At 47.9% G+C, this 26746-nt stretch overlaps 1 protein-coding gene across 1 annotated transcript; it reads right to left on the bottom strand.

Moving 5' to 3' along the window:
• Positions 1-402: 402 nt before the first annotated feature.
• Positions 403-20767, bottom strand: Trim25 (tripartite motif containing 25). The gene is made up of 9 exons (XM_021177555.2): positions 20098-20767; positions 15672-15767; positions 10645-10878; positions 9305-9476; positions 6737-6799; positions 5404-5427; positions 4935-5033; positions 4749-4847; positions 403-4444 (listed from the first exon to the last, which is right to left on the bottom strand). The coding sequence occupies exons 1-9, from the start codon at positions 20689-20691 to the stop codon at positions 3918-3920; spliced, it is 1908 nt and encodes a 635-aa protein (XP_021033214.1). The 5' UTR covers positions 20692-20767; the 3' UTR covers positions 403-3917.
• Between the last annotated feature and the right edge of the window lie 5979 nt (positions 20768-26746).

The raw sequence follows: 26746 nt of genomic DNA, 5'->3' as shown, positions 1-26746 counted from the left end.
ACAGGGAGAATACGCCAGCCACTTAAGAGTTAAATGTGGGGCTGGTGAGATGGCTCAGTGGGTAAGAGCACCCGACTGCTCTTCCAAAGGTCAGGAGTTCAAATCCCAGCAACCACATGGTGGCTCACAACCATCCGTAACAAGATCTGACTCCCTCTTCTGGTGTGTCTGAAGACAGCTACAGTGTACTTACATATAATAAATAAATAAATCTTAAAAAAAAAAAAAAAGAGTTAAATGTGGTGCCCCAAGTTAAGGGACACAGTACCTCCACCCCCTAACCCCACCCCCTCCCCCATGCCTTGCCTGACCTCAGGCACACACCGCGAATACCTGCAAATCCTGGGAGAGACTGTGATCTGCCTCCCACCCATTTTGTCGTTTGCAGAAGGCAGGACAATGTCGCATTTATGATTTAAACTTTATTCAAAAGAAAAAGAATCAGAAGCAGTCAAATAAAGACACAAACAGGGCAAGGTCTAGATGGGTCTCGAGCACACAGCCTCCCTGTCCTGCCATCACAGGACACGAGTGCATCAGCCTAAAGCACAGCTACGTGTTCCTAGTGCACGGAAATTGCACTAGGTCTCAACTGGGGCTGGAATTGAACCATTATCTGTAGGCAGGATTCACAGAGGTCTTGGGCTGACCTCAACCCCTTAACCCTGTAATCAATCACCAGGCTGGTAGTGGCTAGCTACCATCCTGGGTCATCTCTTGACATAAATTCCGCTGTGTCAGGCACAAGGCAGACAAATAACAATGGCACTCCATCCTGTCAGGAAATTAAACACGCACTCACGCAAATGAACACACGCACGCACACACACAAACACACAAGCCAGCGACAAAGGCATGCCTAATTCTTTAACAGCCAAAGAGTCCTATGTAGAGATCATGAATAGGGTTTATCTATGGTCAAGACTTTTCCATTTCACTATTTAACTTATGATAGAAATGGTCAAGTCTATGCAACCGCAAGAAAAATATGCAAGCAAGCTGTGGGTTCCCACCGCAGTTTGCTGGTTACTCAAGTAGGCTTACCCCTTATCAGTGTCCCACCCCGGCACTGTCTTGAAGCTAAGTCCACACATTCTCTCTTGAGTGTTCTTTATCCAGTTTCATGTGATCCAAGCTACGCTACGGCGGGCTTTTGGAGCAGGGCCTGAGCACCCAGAGGCCCTGGGCAGTAGCTCTTAGGGGGTGGGTACCTCGACAGTGGATTTCAGCTTGAGTGACATCTTTCACCCACACCTCAATCCAGAGAGGATGGTGGACGCTGTTTGCATACAAAGTAAGGTACAGCAGCCAGCCTTGCCCTGTACAATGAATGATTATCTTAATGATGAGTTACCTCTAAAAACACTAAGTTCAAGACGTCAGAGTGGAAACATTAGTAATTAATTATCAATTAAAAATCAATAGTATAAAATATAAAATATCGCTATTAGTAATAGGTAAAAAAAAAAATCAATTTCTGCGTGATCAGAAAAATACAAAGATTCCACCTTTAGTTTATCACACCAGAGTGACTGAGACAGTCCCCGGTACCTTGATCAACGGACAGGATTTTACATCAACATTTCTGGAAATTTCTGTAATGTCTACAGGGCCCTGGGGTTTTCTTGTCACCCACGTTAGGAGTCTCTTCCATGTTGGAATGACAAGAGGATTTGAGCAGAGCCATCCCCCACCTTCCCACCTGCCTGACTCTGCAAAGAGCTAAGTGAGATGGGCACTCTGATGAACTCTTAGTCCACCTACCCAGAAATGCTTATGGTTAAGGTAAGGTCTTACCACTGCAAACAGAAAAGTACCAGACAGCAAGGGCACACCCCTCCACTCACAACTCCAAAGCATCTTGCACAGCTCTGGGCTTTGGTTGCCTGCTTGGCTCTCTCATCAACAGAGGGACACATGCCTTCCTAGCCTGAGCTGCACACTGCCTGGGAAAGAGTCCTGACTGTCCCGCTCCTTTTCTGCAGAAGAGCCCATGGCAGGACTCCTGAGTTAATCCTTGGCGTTCCACTTCTCTGAACCTAGTTGTTTCCCAAGTCTGATCTGGCCTCAAACAAGGCTCAAAACAAGGCCGCAAAGAAGCTTTTTGGGCATCTTCAAAGTTGAAGAAGCATCGCCAAGAATTTGTGTGGGAAAGGAAGAAACCTTTCAAAGCCCACATACCATCTACAGGGACATGTTCCCTGCCAAGATGCTTAAAGGGAATAGAATATCCCTCTGGGAGAAGACACAGATCACACGTCTGTCGGGAATGCCAATAGTAAGAGCCTGGAATTCCATAAAGACCTGAGATGTGTTCTCAAATATCCATCAAATGAAAAGGTCTAGGGCCTACCTTCCCTATGGTGACCTCACTTCATAAGAATGCTTACAAGCAGGAGCTCCCCACTTAGGAAAGAGAGAGCTGGACTCCTGTCACAAGAGGTCAAATCCTCACATCTTCTGGATTTGACATCACGACAGGAGGTAGGGAGATCCCAGTCAGTCATCCATCCCTGCCCTTTATGGCCTGGGCGATTTTCACTGTGTGAAAGACAGCAGAGAAAACAGCCACTGCCTGGACTCTCCTTGTTATTTATTTATTGTTTCCTCATTCTTCAAAGTCTTCCTAACCTGTAGTTTGGTCTACATGAGCATCTGGAATTGGCTCAAAAATGAGGAAGAGAGCAGAAAGGGTCAGGGCAGGTGATGGGTCTGACTCATCACTGGGCCTGTAATCTGTGGCTAGAGATAAACAGGAATCCAGCTATCTCCCGCGCATCTCTTTTAGGACGCTTCAGGCCATAGGCCGTCCACCAATAGGTGATCTAGCAAGGTTCCTGAAGCAACCACACACCTCCAGTCTCCATGACGGTAGGCTTTGGGAATGTGGTGTGGCTGTCCACTTAACTGTGACAGAAGCCACAAAAGGCAAATGGCGGCATTTATAGCCATCAGCCCAGTATCTACAATCCAGAGGAGGGGGACATTACTGTTGGGAACAGCTGTCAAGGCAAGATAACAGTAAGAGCAAAGCCATCAAGGCTCCCACAATCCAGCCAGGGTTCTGCTCCCCAACCCCCACCCCCAGCCTAGGCTATGGGACGAAAGGCCTCTAATTCCATGGCCCTTGAAGAGGGAAAGACTTCCGTCTCAACCAGGTCTGGGTTACCTTGACACAAATCAACACAGGCTGCAGCCTTATCTACAAAAGGTTCCTTGTGGGGGAAGGGTTATATGGAAATTCAGAGTAGGGATGCAGCTCAGGGGTAAAGGCCATAGATTCAGACCCCAGCACCAAAGAGATAATATATATATACATATATATATATACAGAACTCAAAAACTGGATTTTTGTTTGTTTTTCAGAGACAATCTGTTCTAAAACCCACTATATACATCAGGCTGTCCTCGAACTCATCAAGATGTGTCTGCTTCTATTTCCCAAAGGCTCTCGGATTAAATGCATGCACCACTACAGCTGGCTTAAAAAAAAAAAAATCTAGGTCATAATCAAAACACAAAGATCTGAAGGCTACCCCAGAGAGTAGAAGAGGGTGGACATCTGTCACCTGAGAAAGAACATAACTAATAGCTATAGATTTTTCTGTAAGAGAACAGGAACACTAATAATTTCGCTCTTTGAGGCTCAAGTAACTTGCAGCCTGGAGATTTCCCAGAACACTGGCAGGAGGTCACCCTGCCCTCCGGGGCATGAGGAGGTAGATATGCTTCTCCACCCACAAGACAATCGCCCCACCCCTTTCTGAGCCTAACCCCGCCCCCTTTGATTCTTCCCACCCCTTCCCCAGCTCCCCTCCCAATCTCTTATCTGACAGGGACTCAGAAGTTCAGAGTTCCCTCCAGTCTTGGATGTTTCCCAGCAAGCCCAAGTGTCTGTGGCTAGCCTAGGGACCTGGCTACTTGGAACAGATAGAGAGGGTGGTACCCACTGAGAACACCCAGAAGGCTGGGTACAGAGCTTCAGTGAAGTCCACCTTGAATTTATACATCAGGTGCACCTTTTCGGTGACCGCAAAGAAAATGACAAAGCCGTGGTCACAGTTGAGCAGCACGCCAACTCGAGTGGCCTTGGTGGAGGGCAGAGTCTTCTCCACGTTGTTGTGCCAGGCGGAGATCTTGTTATTGAACCACTCCACACACCATGAGTTGGGGTTGCGGCCCAGCCGGCTCTCGGGGCCCTGCCGTTCCATGCTGCCGTAGCAGACGCCTACACCGCAGAAGTTGTTCTTCTGGAGTTCCACCTCCCAGTAGTGAATGCCTTTCTTGTAGCAGTGCAGCCCCAGGACCTGAGAGCAGTAGGTGAACCTCTGGGGATGGGTCCGGTAGTGCTGGAGCCCGTTGGACACAGAGGCGGTGGTGTAGTTGTCTGACAGAGACACTTTGTTGTGGGCGGTATTGTAATCGAAGATGACTTTCACGAAATCTGAGAAGACATCCCCCCCAGGGAATTTTGACAAGGAACCCAAGGTGCCTGCACTTTTAAAGCACTTTTATTTTGTCCATCCACACATCCACATACCCATCCATCCATCTACTCTCCCATTCACCCAATCATCTAATTACCCATCCATCTAACTAACCATTCATCTATCAGAACACTTACTCAGATACACACATCATCTAGCTACCTACTCCCCAGGGCATTGATCACCCATTCATCTATCTATTCATCCACCCACCTACCACCCAGGTATGCATGAAGCCACCCACAGAGGCAAGCTACTCACACTCCAGAAGCTCCGTTCTGGACTTGGTTAAGAAGTTTTCTAGCACCTTAGCCTTGACTCCTACAGAGCTTGGCTGTGCAGCACTGGCTTTGGGTGCGGCTAGAAGACAAAACAGAGAATAGTATTCCAGATGGGAACTCAGGACAAATGGTACCAAATTCCCTGGGGCTTGTCCACACCACTCACCATCAGGGGAAGTTGCTTTCAAATCCAGTGATTGGCCAGGAGCTCCAAAGGTGGGCAACTTGCTGGATGAGAAGTGGGATGGAGGGCTGGGAGCAACAGCTGGGAGGTGAGGAAGGACAACCATGGAATAGCAATACAACCCAGAGGACTAGATGATTTCTCTTCCCTTCCAAGATGACTCTCAACTTCCACAGACACATCTGACCAGCCAGGGCCACACAAGTGAGTCCAGACGAGGGCTCTTTATCTGCCCTACCCATTTACCATCCACCCATTCAACTATCTACCCACGCATCCCCATGCCCATCCTCCACCCCCTGTTCAGAGCTGCCCATCCTCACGGGCACACATTTGTAAGAACAGGTGCATTGCAGGACCCTCGTTAAAGCAGGTCAATTGTTGCTATCAATGTTAGCTCTAGACTCACGCAAGTCACGAGAACAAAAAGATACACAGATGGACAACTTACGGGTTTTCTTGGTCTTCTTGTCTTCTGAAAAGGAAAGATTTTCAGATTAGGATATTTTAAAGCATGTTGTCACACACACAAAAGACCATAGTAACATTCACCAGCATACATCTGACTCATACCAGCTAAGGACGGATGGATGAACTTGAACTATAAGGCAGCGGCTGAAAACACACATCGACCAAAAGCACAAGGTCACCAGGTGTTCCAGCCCTCAGAGGAACCGATACCGAGCAGCGGTTTGCTGAAGACAGCCCACACGATAAGACAAGGCACAAGCAACAATGCAACGCATGGAGTCCTCTCATCCTCCTGACACTCACTGGCACCAGGGCACCCTGATGCCATTTCATACTGAACCTTGGGGAAAGTCATAGCTTCCCCTTTAATAAGGGTTACGAAGAGCTCTCACAACCAGTCCCCATGGGAACATCACTTATTATCATAACATCCCATGGGCTCCAATGTCACTGTTTTCCAAATGTGAATGACAAGGAGACTCACACTCCTAACTCCATAACCACATTCTCAATGACGGGCACACCACTGTTGTTGGGGGGAGGGGAACAGGGGTAAAATCCAATGCTTGAAGCGTGGAATGTAAAAAGTCTTCTCTTCTCTTCTTTTCTTGAGGCAGGGTCTCTCTACATAGCCCTGGCTGTCCTAGAAGTCACTATGTAAACCAAGCTGGCCTCAAACCCACAGAGATCCACCTGCCTCTGCCTCCCCAGTGCTGGGATCAAAGGCATGCGCCAGCACAGTCTGCTTACCCGTTTTATAAATAAACCAATATACACTGTGCGTGTGTACAATCAAATTCTCACTGGTAGGGATAATTAGGGAAACATTTTCTATGGCTCACTGGGAGAGGGCAATACGGGGGAAGAGAGAGAAACATGGGGCTGGGAAGATGGCTCAGTGGGTGAAGCAGATGCCACGCAAGCCTGAGGACCTGAGTTCAGATCTTCAGATCCCAGATAAGGTTAGATGGGCTAGCATGCGTCTGAAATCCCAGAAGTCTTACAGCAAGACGATGGCTGTCTATCACAGGAGAATGCCCAGAAGCCTTCAGGCCAGAAAGCCTGACTTATACCATGGCACATAAGAGGCCCTGCCTCAAATAAAGTGGAGGGTAAGGACTGACGCCCAAGGTTGACTTCCAATTTCCACATGTGTATCACAGTGCACGTACACACCCACACACACCCCTGTGAAAACCTGAGATGGTCTGTGACCATCTAGAAGCTTCAGTAGCCCCTGTGACAGTTTCAACCATGCATCTGCCAGCCACAGCCACACGGACACCAGAAAAAAAAAACGAGGGGCTACTTACGAGTGGTCTTCTTCGAAGGGTGTACGGGTTTAAAAGTGGACTCTGTCTGGTCTCCCTTGTTACCTGTGCCAGAGAAAAGGGTCCAGCTGTATGTGGATCTTCCCCACCAACTCTAAGAGCCAGGTTTGTTGAGGCTGGGGCAGAACATCCACACAGACAGCCCGCCCACTGCATGTCCCATTCAGTCATTTGCATGAGATAGAATCAGTGTGAGGTGGACCAATTATGTTTGTTCCTTCTCTCCTCTGCTTAAGAAAAAGTCTTCCTCCATCAGCACCCAGCTCCGGGACTTCTCTGGTTGCTCTCTCTCTCTGGCCATACATCAGGGAGAATGTGAAGTTGATGGCTGATGGGACCCCTGAGTGAGATCAAGGTGTCTGGTGTGGAGTGGAGGCTAAGTCAATGTCAGGTTCTTGCCCTCTAGTCCTTTCCTCCCTCTCTTGGCAGTCTAGTTACTCATACAATCCATGTGAAGTACTTCCAGAACCTTCCACAAGGAACCTCATCTCTACCTGCTTCAGAAGCTCTTCTGCAAGGACACTGGGATGGCCACAGTGACGTTCAGGGCCATCACCTGCATCCCCAAAGAACAGAATCCTACTCCCAAGAGTGGAAATGACTCTGTCAAGATGGCTCTGTGGGTAAAGGAGCTTGCCACCAAACCTGAGTCCTATCTCCAGGACCCACACAGTGGAAGGAGAAAGCTGACTTCCATAAGTTGTCCTCTGACCTTAGCCCCTACATCAGAGTGCATATGTCCACACACATGCACATATACATACACGTATTCATACTGAATAAATAAATGTGTTTTCTCTTTAAAGGAGAAGGTTTTAAGGGAACCTGGCAGAAAAATGTAACGGTTTCATGATTTTCACACGGTGAGAGGAAAACCCAATGTGATGGGCCACGTTAAAGCACGTCTGGGGTGGGGGTGAGGGGTGGGGGTTCTCAAGATTCCATTGGTTGAGGTGGGAGGAGCTGTCCACTCTGGATGCTCTAGTCCTTGACTGGAAAGGTGAATTGTATAAAATGGAGAAAGCGAGCTGAGCACTAATGTGCAAACACGCCTTGCACTTTGGACTTCAGAAACCATGTGACCAGCAGCCTCAAGCCCTGCCGCCTGGCCTGTGGCACAGACTACGACCTGGACTGTGAGCGGAAACAAGCCTTTTCTCCCTTAAGTTGCTTTTGTCTGGATAGTTTAATCACAGCCACGAGAAAAGACGCCTAACACAACCAAAATGCCTAATGGCACATGGAATATGAATTCTCACTTAGGAGCCTGAGGCAGGAGGATTACAAACTCAAGGCCAGCCTAGGCAACTCAACAAGATCCTTCTTCAATGCCAGGAGGTGGTGGTGCACACCTTTAATCCCAACACTTGGGAGGCCCGTGGCTGGGGAATCTCGGTGAGTTAGAGATACTGCTTGGTCCACATGGCAAGTTCCAGAACAACCAGAGCTACAAGTAGAGAGACCCTGTCTCTAAACAAACAAACAAACAAACAAACAAACAAATAAATAAAACGTTCAAGGGGACCATGTGGTAGAGCACTTGCCTGGTATATGAAGGCCCTAGGTTTGGTTGGCAGTGGAGCAAAACCAAAAATACAAAGAAACAGTAGAAAGGGATTAGCTGGTGAAGAATCCCCAAGCAACGTGTGCCAGGGAGGATTTATACAAAGGGCCTGTGGCAGGAGGCATGGCACAGAGAGACTGAATGGAGAGAGGTGGTGGGAGGTGTTGCGGGGACCCAGAGATGAAAAGACAGCACCTATTATTGCTGGTCAGCCAAGGTCAAGGGTCTGGCCTGCCATCTTAGGTTAACTGGAAAGCTCCCGAAGGGGATACGAGGGAAACCCGGTGACATCTATATCCTATAAAACCTCCCTGGCTATAATAGCGGGCCTTGTAGGAAGCTAGCATGGGCATGGAGCAGGTGATGATCAGGCAGCTGACAGATGGTGTTTCACCAGGCTCAGTGGGCAGGGTCAGAAGTGAAAGGAAATATTTGACAGCTAGGTGTGCTGGTTTACACCGGTAATCCCAGGACTTGGGAGGTGACAGATGGCCTGGGCTACCTAGATAGATTTTGTTTCAAAAGCCAAGGGTTAGTTAGGTACAGGGGTCTGTGGTGGGGTACTTGTCTAGCACACAATGGGACCAGTCCCCCCCAGACCCCAGAATCGGGTGTTGGCAGTCAGTGGTGTGTGTGTGTGTGTGTGTGTGTATAAAGCTGAGAAACATGATGGTGGTTGGGATGTGGAGGAAGGAATGCAAAGGTAAGGAGGAATTTCACAGTTCTCTGACCCTGAAGCTAGCCCTCTGTCCACCAAACACACTGGCAACCCAGAGTCTACTCAAAGCCCATCCATGCTGGCCTCCAGTGCCCATCAGAATAACAAGCCTCCATCCTCTTCCTGGAAGAGTAGCTGTGTCGTCAGGACAAAGCAGAGACAGCTTCAGGACCCTTGAAATTCAAGAGCCAATGTTCTGCCTGACGCCTCTCCCACCCTAAGGCACCAAAGGGTTCATCATCAGCGACGGATGGGTCACCGTTGTTACCTGAGCCATTGTGCTCCTCAGCCTTCTTCTCCTGTAGCTTCTTAATGGAGTGCTTCAGCTCACTCTTGAGGTCCATCGCACCCTGGTAGATTCCCTTTATCAAATCATGATCCAGATCTATCTTAGGGATGTAGACTGGTTTTGTTGACTCTCCTTGCAATTTTGCAGCTTTCTGGAACAAGCCAAGGTGTGAAGCACAGGTGACTGGAGGAAAGCCAGGGTTGGGGATGCATCCTCAGAGACCCCACTGATGGTTCCTATGGCAACAGGAAATCCAACTTCCTGCCTCAATCACACGGCCAAGGTTACTGATCCTGAAAACGAGCTGGAGTGCTCTCTTAAGAACTTTAAGAAGGGGGTTCAGACAAGGTCTTTGAATCCTTTCTCACGGAACTCAGTAGTTTCTAGGCATAGGAATGAGCTTCCTGGAGTAGCAAAAAACCGAACAGAGTAAGTTCCACCATCCCTGTACTGAGCAGGGAATCTGGGTCCTTGGGGGACCAAACGAGGTAGTTCACAGAGATCTGGGCCGTGAACTAGACAGGTGAGGGAGAAGAGATAAGTGACAAGATGTGGCTTATAGCCAAAGGCTACACAGAACAAGCACATCTGAAATGACATCATCAGCACTATGGTGGTGGTGGTAGTTGGGGGGGGGGAGGCATAATCTGAAACACTAACACTATACAGGGAGTGACACAGTAAGAAGCTCCCAAGAGTCCCCCATAACCATCCCAAGTACAGGGCAGATGGAAAGGGCATTACTGCATGACAAACTACTAGAAACAGAGAGGGAACAATACCACAGGAACAATAAAGATTATCAACCAGTTGAATTAATAGAAAGGGTGATTATCCTGGGTAGACCAGACTTAACGGGGTAAGAGGCCTTCAAGAGGAATGTTTCTGCTGGCTTAGGCAAACACTGGTTGGCAAGCTGAAAGAAGGCCTCAGCTGACAGCCAGCAAGAAAATGTACACTTAATCTATAGCCCCGAGGAACTAAGTAGCCAGGTGCTCTTGGAAAAAAAAAAAAAACAACCCTGCTCTCCAAAATCAATACAGCCCAGCCTGTAGCTAGACCACTGGTGCTAGGGCAATAGCCTGGAAGCCACGCCCAGACGCTGAGCTGAGGGAACCTGGAGATAATCATCAGAGGTTCTCTAAAGCCCCTAAATTCAGGTAAGCTACTGCAGAGTGTAGACATTCAGTATGTCTCTGGGAGCTTTCCAAACTGACCTCTTAAAGCCCTGACTCTATGAGGTCCAGACTCCTATCAGCTCTGCAATGTTAGGCAGAACACGGGCAGAACACACACACAGCACCCGAGCCACAACTCACCTCCAGAAACTCAAACTCATCCCCTTTGTCCAGGATGAGCTCAACCTCTGCCTTCAGTTTCTGCATCTCAGTCTTCTTCTTGACAAGAACGTGGTAGATGGTGTCGAATTTTCCATAGACTCTCTTCTCCTCCTCCTTCAACTTGAGCAAGGAGCTGGTCTCTGCTGCATTGATGACAGCCTTCATTTCCATATACTCCTGTCTCAGCTGTTCCATCTTCCTCTTCATAGAATCCTACGAGGCCAAGATGAAGGGGCTCCTGTCAGACTGCTGATAACGCTAAGGTTGCACTCCTGTGTTGTGTGTGTTTGTGTGTGTGTGTATATGGAGCACCAGGAACTCTGTGACACTTCATGCTGCCACCCTGGGCAGCCACTTGGCAAACTCCTGCCCATCTGGAGGTGAACACACCTCAAGACCCAGCAACCCCAATTCCTAGGAAGGTACTTTAACTACTTGCCTAGAGAAATACACGTAAGAAGTTCACACGCGCCAGGCTGGTGGCAGTGCATGCCTTTCCTAACCCTTGGAGGCAGAGGCAGGCAGATATCTGAGTTCAAGGCCAGCATGGTGTACAGAGTGAGTTCCAGGATAGCCAGGGCTACACAGAGAAACCCTGTCTCAAAATCCAGCATCCAACCAACCAAAGAAACAGACAGACAGAGTGTTACCAAGCAAAGCCCGGTGTGGTGACTCATAACTCTCATCCCAGCACTAGGGAGGCTGCGACAGGAGGATGAGAATTTCAAGGCCACCACTGGCTACACTATATACTTGAAGCCACCCCAGGCTACATACATGTGACCCTTGTCTCCAAATTGGGATGGTGGGAGAGGGGAGACGACTGTTCACAAGCAAATTTTTTGAAACAGCAAAAAAGTGAGTTAGTCACATAATTTGTTATTACTCCAGTTCCTCCAGAGACTGAGGCAGGAGGGTCACTTGAGCCCAAGGATTTGTGGCTTTCCGGGAGGCATGAAACAATTTCAAACAAATTCCTAAAGATGATCAAAGACGACCATCCTTTAGAACTCTTCTTTTCAGTGCGACACGTGGCTTCTGAGCATTTGAAACATGTCAAGTCAGCTGGGCAGTGGTGGCACACACCTTTGATTCTAGTACTTGGGAGGCAGAGGCAGGAGGATCTCTGAGTTTGAGGCCAGCCTGGTCTACACAGCGAGTTCCAGGACAGCCAGGGCTACACAGAGAAACCCCATTTCGTTCTTACTCTCTTATTCCTTTGTTCCTTTACCTCTCACTTCTCTCTCCTGTTCCCTTTCTCTTTGTCCTCTCCTCTCCTACTTCCTCTCTCTCTCTCCCTTCTCTCTTTCCCCCTGCATTTCTATAATAAAGCTCTTAAACCATAAGAAAAGAAACCCCATCTCAAAAAAAAATTTAAAAAAAAAAAGGCCCATAACTTGAGAGTAGACAATGAATGGACGTCAAAGACTTAATACCCACCCCAAATTCATTAATACTTTTTTTTTTTTTTTGGTTTTTCGAGACAGGGTTTCTCTTTATAGCTCTGGCTGTCCTGGAGCTCACTCTGTAGACCAGGCTGGCCTCGAACTCAGAAATCCGCCTGCCTCTGCCTCCCGAGTGCTGGGATTAAAGGCGTGCGCCACCACGCCCGGCTTCATTAATACTTTTTACTGAGCTAGAGTCAGCTCACTTGTAGAGCACTTGACGGGCATGCACAAGGACCTAGGTCCACTCCCCAGTACCATCAAAGGAAAATTTATTGATAATACATTGGAATAACACTTTGGACACACTGAGATAAGTAAGTTGCATTACTAAAATTAGTTTCAGAGGAGGTTGGGAGCATAGCTCAGTGGCAGAGTGTTTACCTAGCATGTGTGAGGTCATGGGTCCAAGGTTCAAGGCCTGCCACCACACACGTAACTCAAATTCATATTAAATTAATCAGAGGTGGTCAGGATGTTTCTGGTAGACAGTGTGGTTTCAATAGAATGTTTGAACAGCTTTCTTGAGTAACTTCAATAGTTCAGAATCAAACACGACAAACAAACAAAAACTACACAATGCACACCAAGAGAGTGGAATTCACCTTTTTAAAAATTATTCACTTTGTGGGGCTGGAGAGATGGCTCAGCGGTTAAGAGCACGGACTGTTCTTCCAAAGGTCCTGAGTTCAAATCCCAGCAACCACATGGTGGCTTACAACCACCCTAAAAGACATCTGATGCCCTCTCCTGGTGTGTCTGAAGACAGCTACAGTGTACTTACATATAAAATAAATAATAAGTAAATATTAAAAAAAATATTATTCACTTTGGGGCTGGAGAGATGGATCGGGTTAAGAGCACTGACTGCTCTTTTACAGAGGACCCAGGTTCAATTCTCAGCACCCACATAGCAGCTCACAACTGTCTGTAAGTCCAATGTCAGACACTGACACAGATACACATTCAGGCAAAACAATAGTGCACATAAAATAAAAACAAATAAAAAAAAAACAAATCCTATTAAACTTATTATTACTTTTGTTGTTGCTGCTGCTCTCAGTGTGTGCATACACCCTCAGTGCACACGTGGAGGTCAGAGGACAACGAGGTCAGAGGACAACTTTCAGGAGTTGGTTCTCTTCTTCCATCGTGGGCCCTGGGATTGAACTCAAGCTTTCAGGCTTGTTCGGCAAGCACCTTTACCCGCTGATCCATTTCATTGACCCTCAACTCATTCTCCACTTAGGTATCCTTCCAGAGTACCTCCTCTTGGGAACACGAATATCTTTCTGTGTCACTTCCTCCTTTTCTTTCTTTTTTTTCTTTTGTTTTTGTTTTTTCGAGACAGGGTTTCTCTGTATAGCCCTGGCTGTCCAGGAACTCACTTTGTAGACCAGGCTGGCCTCGAACTCAGAAGTCCACCTGCCTCTGCCTCCAGAGTGCTGGGATTAAAGGTGTGTCCGTCACTTCCTCCTTTTCTTTTTCTTTCTTTCTTTCTTTTTTTAAAGATTTATTTATTTAATATGAGTACACTGTTGCTATCTTCAGACACACCATAAGAGGGCATTCTAGATCCTATTGCAGATGGTTGTGAGCCACCATGTGGTTGCTGGGAATTGAACTCAGGACCTCTGGAAAAGCCGTCAATGCTCCTAACCACTGAGCCATCTCTCCAGCCCACTTCCTCCTTTTCTATTTAGTAAGAGAACACACAGGAGAGTCACCTGGTATACAGCTTTCTAGACTACATTTTCCAGGCTCCTCTGCAACTAGGCTTGGCCAGGGTGGCTAAATTTCTTCCATTGAGGCAAGGCTAGAAGTAGTATGGGCAGCAAACATCACAGTGATTGCTTATAAAAGGAAATTGCTTGTTGCCAGTCTCTTCCATCTTATTCCTTTTTTTGAAAGCTAGAGAAAGCAGGTGAGGGTGACCTAGTGTCTGAACTACTGAGGTTACCCAAGAAGTTTGTTCAAGTGACCCATCCAGCTTGCCATGAATGTAGCCATCTTAGTCACAACTGCCAAGTGAGTCTACACACACATCCCAAGCCCGACAGGCATATGTTAATAGCCTATCATCATCATCATCATCGGTCTTCGAAAATGTACTTAAATTAAGAGTGAAATCCTCTGGGCACTAGAGAGAAAGATGGCATAGTGGTTAAGAGCACTGGCTGTTCTTCCAGATATCCAGGGTTCAATACCCAGCACCCACACGGTAGCTCATAACTCTCTGTAACTCCAGTGCCAGAGGATCCGACACCCTCACACAGACATGCACGCAGCCAAAACATCAATGCATGTGAAATAAAAATTAAAAAAAAAAAAAAAAAGGAGAGAGACCATCTTGAGTTAGCCAGGTAGGCCCTGAGTCCAATAGCAATGGTCTTATTGTAGATGGAAGAAAGGTACTGGAAAGACAGAAGCAGCAACAAGACAAGGAAGACCTGAGCTCCTGGAAGCTGGAAGAGGTAGGAAGGATTCTCCCCAGAGGACGACGACGTGACAACAATGACAATATCATTATTTCATCATCGTCGTTGTCATCATCATCATTTCTTCTCCTCCTCCCTTCCTTCATCTTCCGCTTCCTCCCCCTTCCTAGATCAGGTCTCACTATGTAGGCCTGGCTAGCCCAGAACTCACAGAGATCCACCTGTCTCTAGTTCCTAAGTGCTGGAATTAAAAGTGTGCACCACCATGCCTGGCATATTTACTGACTCGTACCACAGCAGGAATTTGGAGGTCAGAGGTCAACTCTGCGATGTCAGTTCTCACCTCCCACCTTCACTTGGATTCCAGGGGTTGAACTTGGGGGGTCAGGCTACACAACAATCACCTTTACGAACTCAGCCATCTTTCTAAGCCTTTTACCCCTTCATTTTTAATGATTCTCCCAAGGCCGGGCTTGCAGGGAGTTTTTTGATGAGCATTTATAAAGGCTATTTCTTGGACATATAGCTTTCTGAATGCTTTGCAAGGCTATTTTTTTTAAGTCAAGAGTTTCCTGCATTGGGGTGCACCACACCTTTAATACTTAGCACTTAGGAGACAGAGGCAGGCAGATATCTCTGTGGATTCGAGGCCAGATTAAGCCACACAGTGAGTTCCTTGAGAGCCAGGGCTAAACAGTGAGACCCTGACTCAAATACAAAATGAAACAAAAGCCAGGATTTCCTGTCCCCCTCCAGGCTGGTCTGGAACTGACTATGGAACCAAAGGTGGCCTTGAATTTATAACCCCACTCTACCACAGTTTTGTTTGTTTGTGGGTTTTCCTTTTTTTTCCCCCGAGACAGGGTTTCTCTGGATAGCCCTGGCTGGCCCGGAACTCACTCTGTAGACCTGGCTGGCGAACTCTGCCCAGAGTGCTGGGATTAAAGGCGTGCACCACCACGCCTGGCTTCTACCACAGTTTCTGTGGTATCAGGATGGAACCCAAGGCTTCAATTGAGCTACCTAAGCACTCTGCTGACCGCCCAATTCCCAGGCATGCCCAGGCCATGTCCTCCCTGAAGAATGAGGGGGTTTGGAGTTAGAATGGAGGAGGGTCACTCACCTGCACACTCTGCTGCTTGGATCTCACATCCTCCAATGCTTTGGTTGCCCCATTGATGTGGCTGTGCATGATAGCGAGTTTATTCCTCAGTTTGCACTGTAGAGAAAACACATAGGGTGAGAGAGCCCCTCCTTAGCCTAGGTCCTAGCCCCTCCCCCACACTGAGGACCATTCCCTCCCTAACTCCGCTGCTCCTTCAGGAAGACAATACAGAAACGTTAAGACTTGGAACCAGCCAGGCGTGGTACCTTTAATCCCAGCACTTGGGAGGCAGAGGCACGTGAATTTCTGAGTTTGAGGCCAGCCTGGTCTACAGAATGAGTTCCAGGACAGCCAGGGCTGCACGGAGAAACCGTCTCGAAAAACCAAAAAAAAAAAAAAAAAGACTTGGAACCAAAATGACCGTGTTTGTTTGAAAGCCTGTTCCCAGCCATGTGTCTTCTGTCTCTTTCTTTGGCCATGAACAGAAATCACTAGTTAAGTGGCTACAGGGACGATCAGGAAGACTAACCAAGGACTGTGCTCAGAGCCCTGCCTGGAGGATCTGTCATTCTAAATGTCAGCTTCTACTCTAATACATTTCTTTTTCTCCTACTCATTTTACAGCTCATGAAATCCAAACAAGGGGGACAGCAAGTGGCCCAGCTCACAGAGACGTGACAATCTGGAACAGCTGCATCTGTACCGGTGGGTGAGGTCACTCACCCTACCACAGCAAACAGCCTTGAAAGTAGACAAAATATCAAAGGCTCTGGAGAACTAAGAAAGCCTTGGCATTTCCAGGAGAAGGGGACCCAACAAAGGAGCCCAACACCCAAGGCTGTCCTCCCCCAGGGGTGACTTCCAGCAGGGGAAGGAAGCTGGGAGAGGCTTTGTCACCTCCAGCAAGGCAGGGACAAATGCACAGCTGTACTTGGCCACCCCAGGCCAGGACCACTGAGGGCTGAGAATCAGGGTAAGCTGGCCACTGGGGCTTGAAAGAGCTACACTGATTCAAAACTGTCTGGCTCTCAGCCACCTCCAGGAGCAAGTTTCCTATGTCCCTGCTAAGATAGATTGGTGGCATACAGAGAGGAGAGGGGACACTCCCATGAGGGCTGTTACGAAGGGCTCACACACTCTGCCAGCACCTGTCACCTACTAACTTCTACTGCAACTAGGAGAAGTAGACATCACTCAGACATGACAAAAGGATGTCGAGGAATCAGGTGACTCACCCAAGACCACATTGTTAGTAACTGGCACAGGTTAGGCTCTGGTACTAAACTTATAAACAAGTGACCAAACTGTGTGTGCTAGGAATTTCTACAAAAAAAATATTGTAGCTCAACACACAGTAGCTCTCTCTTCTACTTTTCTGCTTCCTCTACTCCATCAGAACCGGATCTAACCTTGGGGCTGGATTTGCACCATCCACTGGCACACATAAGGGCCGGACACAGAGATCAAGGCTGCGCAAACTGTAGCCAGAAAGCCCAGATCAGTGATATTTGGCTCAATCTCTGTGACACAACCCTTCCCCCACCTCAGGTCTCCAACAGTGGCTGAGATAGATTTGGGTCAAAGGGCAAATCCAGGCAAAACTACCTCCCGGGCTGGAAGAAACACACGGGTGCTAGCAACTGACTCAATTCCAGAATTGAGTGCACTATGAGCCCTCCACGCTAAAAAGGTTATCCACCATTAAGCAAGCACAGATAACAGTCCCCTCATTGTGGATGGGGGTCCACTGCACCCCACTCCAAATCAAAGAGGGGCAGCTCGAGGACTGGTCAAGGATACAGAACTTTGGGAAGTCTGGGAGAGCTTGTGGCAGACCAAGGACCTGGGTCCTTCATGGGGGGGGGCGGGGGAGAGCCTGAGTCTGTACCCCCAAACTTTTAGCCGTGATACTCAAGACTGAGCACGCTTGCCAGGGTCTGGCACCGAGACAGGAAGGTTGGGTTGAAAAACATATGGACACTAGGTTGGCAGGAGCAATCCTGATATTGGGATTAAAAAGTCAGCAGGAATGGCCGCTCACTCCTGGCTGGAGAGGCCCCTCATGCCCCCACTTACTTCTGCCTTGGTAAATACGTACTTATACAGCAGGGTACTACTACAGGGACTGATGGCAAGTCCACTTGACTGGGACAGAGACCAATCTGGACATTTTGTCCTGCCTGGGGCTGCCCCAGAGCACAGACCAGTGTGCCCAAGCCCAGTAACAGAAACGGTAGTAACCTATATGGAAATCTTGCAGAGAGTTGACTTATCCACTTTCGCTTCTTTTATCACATTCTTTTAGTTCACATGCACGATCACATGCATAGGGATTGTCAAGTCAAAGACCAGCTTGCTGGAGTTGGTTCTCTTTCTACCATAGGTCCCAGAGATCAAACTCAGGCCAGAGCCTTGGTAACAAGTCCCTTTACCAGCCAAGCCATCTCCTTGGCCACTGGTTATTTTTGTTGTTGTCTTTCTGAGACAAGAGTCTCACCCTGTAGCTGACCTGAAATGATGTGGTCCAAGCTGGCCTCAAACTCATGATGATTTATCTGCCTAAGCCTCCCAAGTGCTGGAATTACAGGCATGAGCCACTACACCAGCTTCACCCAAGGTTCACTGTAACTGGAGACCATCCTGTCCCCCATTTTGTTCTTTTGTAGCTGGAAGCTACTGCTGGGGGTCACGATTTAAACCAAAATCTTGGCATTGAATCTGGGAGGGGCCTCTTAAAGTGCCAAGCCTCCTGACACTGGCTCCTGCCTCTGCAGCACTTCCCTGGTGGCTCTCGACCTACCCAGAGATCTGTAGGGACTTGCCTCAAGCCAAACAGCTAGCTCGGTGGTAGCAAAGGCAAAGGCACCAAAGGCAAGGCAGACTTTCTCCCAGAACAGCTAGACTTGGAGGTATCCCGTACCCCATACCCACATGGGGTATACTGAAGAAGAGAACTCTAAAGACGTTACCTGTAGATCCAGGTGCCAAGACTCAGGGGGGAAGATATCCTAAGAAACCTGACTAAGACCCAGACAGGCAGGCAAGGCCAGGGAAGGGCTGTGGCAGGAGGGAGCGGAGCTGGGATCTTGGCACCAAGGCAAGGCTTGCCAACCTCACCCAGGTTTCCGATTCCTTCCACAATGTTGGGACAAGCCTCAAGTTCTCAGATGTTTGAGAGAGAAAGGAGATCAGATCACACTTTGACAAATGTACCAAAGAAAGGCAACGACTGCTTTGAGTCTATAATGGGGGGATGGGGACCTCTAAAGCCACTAAAATCATTGCAACCCCACAAGGCCATTAGGAACCCTGACTCCCTGACACACACTTCCAGTCTTTAGCAAGGTGGACCCAGGTCCAGAGGCCCAATTCCTGCTCAATTTATTTATTTTTTTTCTTTTCTTTTCTTTTTTTTTTTTTTTTTTTTTTTTTTTGTTTTTTTTTGGTTTTTCGAGACAGGGATAACCCTGGCTGTCCTGGAACTCACTCTGTAGACCAGGCTAGCCTCAAACTCAGAAATCCGCCTGCCTCTGCCTCCCGAGTGCTGAGATTAAAGGCATGCACCACTATGCCCTGCACAATTTTCACACAGCAAGATGGACTATACCAACTGAGCGCGTGCCTTTAGTCTCAGCACTTGAGAGGCAGAGGCAGGCAGGTCTCTGTGAGTTCAAAGCCAGCCTGGTCAATATAGCGAGCTCCAGAGCAGCTACATAGTGAGACAGTAAACAACAACAACAAAAAAAAAAAAAAAAAAAAAAGGGCTATACCACAGTGCCAAAGTCACAAGCAGGGATTCCTGAGGCTCTGTATTCACACTCCCTATCCATTCACACCCTCCACATCAACAGAGGCTTCTGTTACCCTTGACCTCAAGCTTCCAAGACTGCTCCATGCTCTGGACTCAACAGATCTGAGGTCTACAGGGGAAAAGGAAACCAGAAGCTGTGACTCAAAGCAGCCTGGTTCCTGCTAAGCTAACTTCTCTGGGTCTGTTTTCCTGAACTAAACATACACAGTCCTTTCGTGCTGCCAGGATCTGAAGGGGGTGGAGAGGTAACCCCCAGGGTTCCTGGTTAATATTCAAAACTACTGAACTCCACTGGACAAATACAGACTTGGGGCAGGCACTCTTACCTGTGCCTTCCATTGTCCTCTATGTAAAATAGAACTAAGAGGGTTGGAGAAGGCAGGCGATAATGGATGAGCTGGAGGCTATATAAAATCTACTTGTTTGGACTGTGGGGATGGCTACCTACTGCCCAACTCCCAGATTGCGGCCCACGGAGCCTAAGGCCATGAGGTCTGTGAAGGGATGGGATCTCTGGCCCAGCAAAGCCTATCTCCTCTAGCAACCCACTGTACTACAGGGATACCCAGGATGGCCTCTCCACAATTCAGCTTGTCCAGGTGTCCTCTATACCCTCAACCAGCCACTCCCTACCTCCAGGTCCTTGCTGGCTTGGTTTAGGGGCGTAGGGGAGCAGGTCTTGTGCTCTACCAAGCAGATATGGCAGATGCACTCGCCATGCTCGGGACAAAACAGTTCCCGAAGGCGGTTGTGCTGGGTACATTTGCGGCGCAGAAGGTCACGGATGGGCGGCTGCAGGGGGTGATCCTGGAAGGCCGGACTGTCGAAGTGAGGCCTCAAGTGCTCCTGGCAGAAAGAGGCCATGCACACGAGGCACGTCTTCACTGCGATCTCCGTCAGGCAGTGGTCGCAGGCCACCTGGGTGGCTGCGCTGGAGGCAGCGGAGCGGGCAGGGGGCGTCCAGTCGTCCACCGGGGTCCGCGCCTGCTCGGCTTGCAGGAACTGCTCCACCACGGCACACATTACCGTGTTCTTTTGCAGCTGCGGGCGCACCTGGTACACTTTGCGACACTGCGGGCACCGGTACGGCGGGCCCTGGACGACCCACGTCTCATCCAGGCATGACATGCAGAAGTTGTGGCCGCACGGGGTGGTGACAGGTTCCTTGAAGAGCTCCAGGCAGACGGAGCACGACAGCTCCTCGGCCAGAGGATTCAGCTCCGCCATCGCGCTCGTGGGCTCACCCGACGTGACGCGCAGGGACAAGTGCGCACCCTACCGCGCGGTACTTAAGAAGAGGCGAGGAAGGAATCGAAACTGAACAGGAGGGGCGGCGCCCTGGGGCTTCAGGAAGTCACGTGGGTCCCTGGGGGGCCGGACGGTGGGCGGGAGGCTTTCCCTCCTGGTGCTGGAAGCCAAAGGTGATTATGGGACCTGGGAAACTCTGATGCTCTCCACACCCCGCGGACCCGAGCGACGCATGACCCAAGGGCTACCAGGTGCAGTTTCAGAGGCACTCTGCAGATGAATTGTCGCAGGGGTTGGAATATCCCCACCTTCCTGGTCCGGGCCTATGTCCTAGCACAGTGCAGCAGAGCTTTGGAGAACATTTATCTGTGTCCCCGAGGTGTCACCAATCAACCCTCCAGAACAGGACCGGTCTTATTAAAACTCAAAGCCAAACAGAACAAAATACTGTTGACGCAGAGCATGGTGGCTCGTGCCCGTAATTTAGTCACTTAGGAGGCTGAGGCAACAGGAGTTCGATGCCAGCCTGGGATAGAGAGTTAGTGGCTGTCTCAACATCTAAAAATAGGGTTGGGGAGATGGCTGGACAAGAGAATATGAGACCTAAACACAATTACTAAAACCCTGGTTAAGACTGCACAAAATTGACCCCCCCCCCCCAACATACACATAATAATTTAAGGAAAAGAAAAGAAACAAAACACAATTCTATAGACTGTGGCTGTTTTCCCCTTCCCTTCCCCCTCCCTTCCCCTTCCCTTCCCCCTCCTTCCCCTTTCCTTCAGCTGTGCTGCCTTTGTATCTAGCTCCCTCTCCTTTCCTGATGGTGGGCTCTGACAAATCTCCTCCCAAGCCCTAAAGGCAGGACCCTATGGTCATCCATTCAGATTTGGTGTTCCTTTTATGGTAGATGATCTTTAAAACAACAACAACAACAACAACAACAAAACCTAATATTACAAAAGTTGGGTGTCACAACTTTTGCCCCAAGTCAGCTCCAGCCACCAGTCCTTAAGCCAATTAAAAGAGCCTACTTAAAAGAGGAAAACAGAAAAAAGAGACCCAGCAAACCCCTCAAGTCCACCTTCCCCGTTCTGAAGTGAGAACAGAGTTAAAACAGAAGGCAAAAATATTTGCATCTAAGTGCCAGTCCTGACCTGGTCCAGCCTACCAGTGGCCCATCATTGTCTGGGATTCAGTCTCATTTGGTAAGCTGTTCTGTCCCACAAGCTGTTCTAACTGTGAAATCTTTTCTTAGGAGACAAATTCTCCCTCTGGTCTCTCCCAGCATGAGATTCCAAGGAAATTCCCATTTCTCTGGGGTTCACTGTTTCAATAATGTAATAGATTGAGACACAAGTGTCTCTTAAGGATTTCTTCACCTAAGCCAGATTGGTTATAATACTTTTAAACTGGGTGAGGTGGGACACACCTATTATCCCAGAACTCTCTCTGGGGAGACTGAAGCAGGAGGATCTCAAATTCAAGGCCAGCCTGGGCTACATAGAACCCACCCTACCCCCACTTAAGTAATAAGGGTCTGGGAATACAGCTTGGTGGTAAAGTCCCTTGCCTAGCAATTTTCAATACTGAAAAAAAAAAAAAAAGAGAGAGAGAGAGAGAGAAATTTTTACTTACTTGGGATTTGGGGACTCCCAAATTTAACAAATGTTTTCTCTCTTATATGTGCACATACTGCATTTTTAAAAAAGATTTATTTATTTTATGTACATTGTAGCTGTCTTCAGACACACCATAGGAGGGGTATTATATCCCATTACAGATGGTTGTGAGCCACCATGTGGTAGCTGGGAATTGAACTCAGGACCTCTGGAAGAGCAGTCAGTGCTCTTAACTGCTGAGCCATCTCTCCAGCCTTCACACACAATTTTTTTTTTAAGATTTGTTTATTTATTTTATGTAAGTACACTGTAGCTGTCCTCAGATATTCCAGAAGAGGGCATCAGATTTCGTTACGGATGGTTGTGAGCCACCATGTGGTTGCTGGGATTTGAACTTGGGACCTTCAGAAGAGCAGTCGGCACTCTTAAGCACTGAGCCATCTCGCCAGCCCCCTTCACACACAATATTGAAGCTTCAATTTTTTTTTTCTCAAAATCATTCATTTAGGCTTACATTGTTTTTTAGTTCTGTAAGTCAGTCCCGCAATCTGGGCTGAGTGCAGAACAGACAGATGGACAGGAGAATCCGAGTGTCCGATGGGAAATTCCACTGTGGGAAAGAGAAGCTCCTTGAGGGATTATGGGAGTTTACCTTGGATGACAATGTTAAGCAGCCAAAAGGACAAGGTAAATATCTCATGGTATCTAATAGCTATTGTTTATGAGGCACCTACGGTGTGCCAGACAAATGGAGAATATTACCAAGACTCCTTTACAAAGCCCTAAGAGGGGCATCCTACATCCATTTTTATTGTGAAGGTCAGGATACTGTTACAAACAGAGCTGGGATGAGCTTGGGACTGCCCAGCATAACATCCTAAGCGCTGACTGATTCCCCTGTTTCATCACATAGACTTCTGTTTTCACAAGACTTATCATCCCATCTATTCTGGTTCGTATTTTGGTGGTGGTAGTTCTCTGCATGGAAAAAGAAGAAAAAATTCTTCTGGGGTGGAAGGCTGGGAGTCCTTACAACAACCTGTGAAGTAGATAAAACCATCCCACGTTACAGAGAAAAAAGAAACAAAAAGGCTTAGAGAAGCCAAGCAATCCGGCCAAGACAATGGATGCTGGCACACGCCCTATCTGTTTCCAGAAGGCAAGTATTTCCTACTACAAAATGCTGCCTGCCTGCCTGCCAAGGGAGGGAGGAGACAGTTTTCAGGAAATGACCAGCGTAGAATCCACCTCTAACCTAATTATCGTGGGTGGAGTAGTCTGGTGACTCATGGCAAAATGTGGAATTCTCTTTCTAGGCTGAATCGTTGAGAAAGGCTGGTTGAACAATGAAGATCATTTGGAGAGCCGAGCCACACTCCGTGTTTATCAAATTCCAAGGGGGAGATAGTCACAAAGACCTATTACACGGCAGGTGTGCCACAGAGCAAGAGCTGAAGGAGTCTGAGGCAAACAGATCTGCTTTCTAATACAGAGATCATTGAAGAGGAGTGTCCTGGGAGGCATGGGTTTCTCATCTGTGAAGCCCCAGAGCCCCACACATCTCCCCCACCTTTTAGTTTATATACACACAAGGCAGGTGGTAATGCGTAGGATGGCCCCTAACCTTTACTGGGATCGGCTGATGGGAGACCAGGGACTGCTCTGAGCTGGCTGGGTATGTTTGTTTTTCGATATAGCTGATATCTTCTGTCCAGCAATGTTGCAAAGCCAAATGGGACCTGGTTGGTCAAGAGGGGACTAAGTGCCTGGCCTGATCCAGGTGATGGCTGGCAATCATAATAGGATTCCTGCTCTGAGTCTAGAGGTTAGGAAAAGTAGGTGGAGGAAGAAGCCTCATTTACCTGTAAATATAACACCAATTATTCCCATCCATCAGGGCAGCCCTCATTAAACTTGAGCTATAGTTCCATCACACCCTTGTGAAGGATGCTGATCCTCAGCTGAGAGAGAGCCAGAGAGGCTGGGGATGGAGCTTAGTGCTGGAAAGTGTAGTTAGCCAGATCAAAGGTTAAGGGTGGGGGTGGGGGAGCCAGAGGCCTACTGTGTGAAGGCTCAAATGACCAAAGACCTACTATGCATTAGGCTTGTAACAGACTCAGCCTGAGCTCCAGATAGGAGAAGGTCCCAGAATCTAGGTCTCTTAGCTCAGGCTGGTTTTTTTTTTTTTTTTTTTAATTTTGTTTGTTTGTTGTTGTTGTTTTTAAATGTGCTGTCATATCTATGCCTCAAAACATTTAAAAACAATCTCCTACTGTCTCCAGATTTTGAAAAAGACCCTCATTATATAGCCCAGACTCACCTCAAATTCCTCCGGCTTCTGCCACGGTTATTCCTAACCATAAAATAAATGTAAAGACATCTGAGAAGCTCCTCTTTTTATTCCCAACCTACGAGCCTGTTTTGATGGAGAAACTCTCTCGTTGGCTTCATCAGCACTGATCCGGAGGGCTTTTCTGCCTTATTTGGTTAGCATCCCCACTGTATGAATGGAATGTACTCCCAACCTCCTGGAACAACCAAAGGGCATGTGTATTATCATTTTATATATTGCCGCATTTGATTTGCTATTTATTTATTTATTTATTTATTTTGGTTTTTCGAGACAGGGCTTCTCTGTATAGCCCTGGCTGTCCTGGAACTCACTCTGTAGACCAGGCTGGCTTCGAACTCAGAAATCCGCCTGCCTCTGCCTCCCAAGTGCTGGGATTAAAGGCGTGTGCCACCACCTCCCAGCTTCATTTTTTAAATTAAATTGTGTGCCTGGTCTACAAAGTGAGTTCCAGGACAGCCAGGGCTATACAGAGAAACCCTGTCTCAAAAAAATAAATAAATAAATAAATTGTGTGTGTGTGTGTGTGTTAGTGTTAGTGCACGCGTGTGTGTCCATGTAAAGGTGAAAGGAAAACCTGAGGGAGATGGTTCCTTTCAATGTGGATTTCGTGGACAGAACTCAGGCTGTCAGCCTTAGCTACAATCGCCTTCACCTGATGACCCATCCTACAGGCTTTAACCCCCTTTTTTTCTTTCTTTTTCTTTGTTTCTTTTCTTTCTCCTCCTCCTCTCTCTTTTTTTAAACAGGGTCTCCTGCAGCCCAAAATGACTATGCTGAGCATGACCTTGGACATCTGATTCTTTCCCCTCCCCCTCCAAAGTACTAACTATAGGCATGTGCCACCACACTCAATTTGTGTAACGTTGGGGATCAAACCTAGGGGTTTGTGTGTTTTAAGCAAGCACGAGATTGAGTTATAACTAGAGTCAGGAACTGCTCTTTTTTTTTTTTTTACAGAGATTATGTTAGTCAGCATCTCATGATGATGAATACCAGGGATGACAGAGTAACAGGAAAGGGTGAATCCTGACTGTTTTGGGGGTGCGACTTTATAATCAATTGGTCGCCTTTCTTCCAGTCTGTCGTGCAGAAGCACATAGTAGCAGGCATGCCTGGCCAAGCAAAACCTCACCACGCCTCTGGAAGCCTGTCAGTATGGGGTACCCCTCCTGTAACCACCTGGGGCCATACTAACTGGATTCCTGAGTGGGAGGCTGGAGCTGTATGGAAGGAAACGGTGAGAGAAATGATGGAGGCCAAGACATGTTTCTGTTCAAGGCCCCCCCCAAAGTTTACTAAAAGTCTGTGTTACTCCGTGAGTAACACTCGGGCCTTCAAAGGGTTCCACCTCTGGAGAGCGCCACCATGTGGACACAAACCTTTACCACATTTACCACAGGCGTGCTGGATGCTAAATGTCAGAGAAACACAAGCTTGCTGTGCTCCTGAGAGACAATGCTCTATACACCAATGAAGATATCTATGTCAGGCAGTGCTATCTAGGTCAGGTCACTTTCATAAAGGGAACTGAGAATGTCCTTCGCTCTCAAAGATCTTGTGCTGCTTCGCAGCCTCATGAAGCCTTCTTCATCAGGAATTTTCTCTAAAATAAAGCTTTGAATTGTCAATTACATTTCTCTTAACATTTTTTTTTCTTTTTTAGATTTGTTATGCCTATTGACCGTCATGCCTGTATGTACCTGTGCCCGTGTACGCCTGTGGGATCAGAGCAGGGCACTGGAGCCCCTGGGACTGGAGTCACAGATGCTTTTGACAGCCGTCTCTCCAGCCCCAGGAATCCAAGCTCTTCCGCTGCTGAAACAATGTTCAGAACGTGGAGCTGGGGAGTAGGCTCGGTGGTTAAGAGCACTTGTTGGTCCTGCAGAGAACGTGGAGTTCAATTCTCAGCACCCACATGGCAGCTCAGTTGTCTGTTACTCCAGTCTCCAAGAGCTATGGTGTCCTCTTCTGGCCTCTGTGGGCACCACCCGTGCACACCATGCACAGACATACATCCATACACATTCAAAAAAAGATCAATTTTTAATTTGTTCTTATG

The sequence above is a fragment of the Mus caroli genome, chromosome 11 (genome assembly GCF_900094665.2).
Source record: "Mus caroli chromosome 11, CAROLI_EIJ_v1.1, whole genome shotgun sequence".
Classification (NCBI taxonomy): Eukaryota; Metazoa; Chordata; class Mammalia; order Rodentia; family Muridae; genus Mus; species Mus caroli.
Note: the sequence above shows the minus strand (reverse complement) of the source record. Positions and strands in the feature narration are given on the sequence as shown.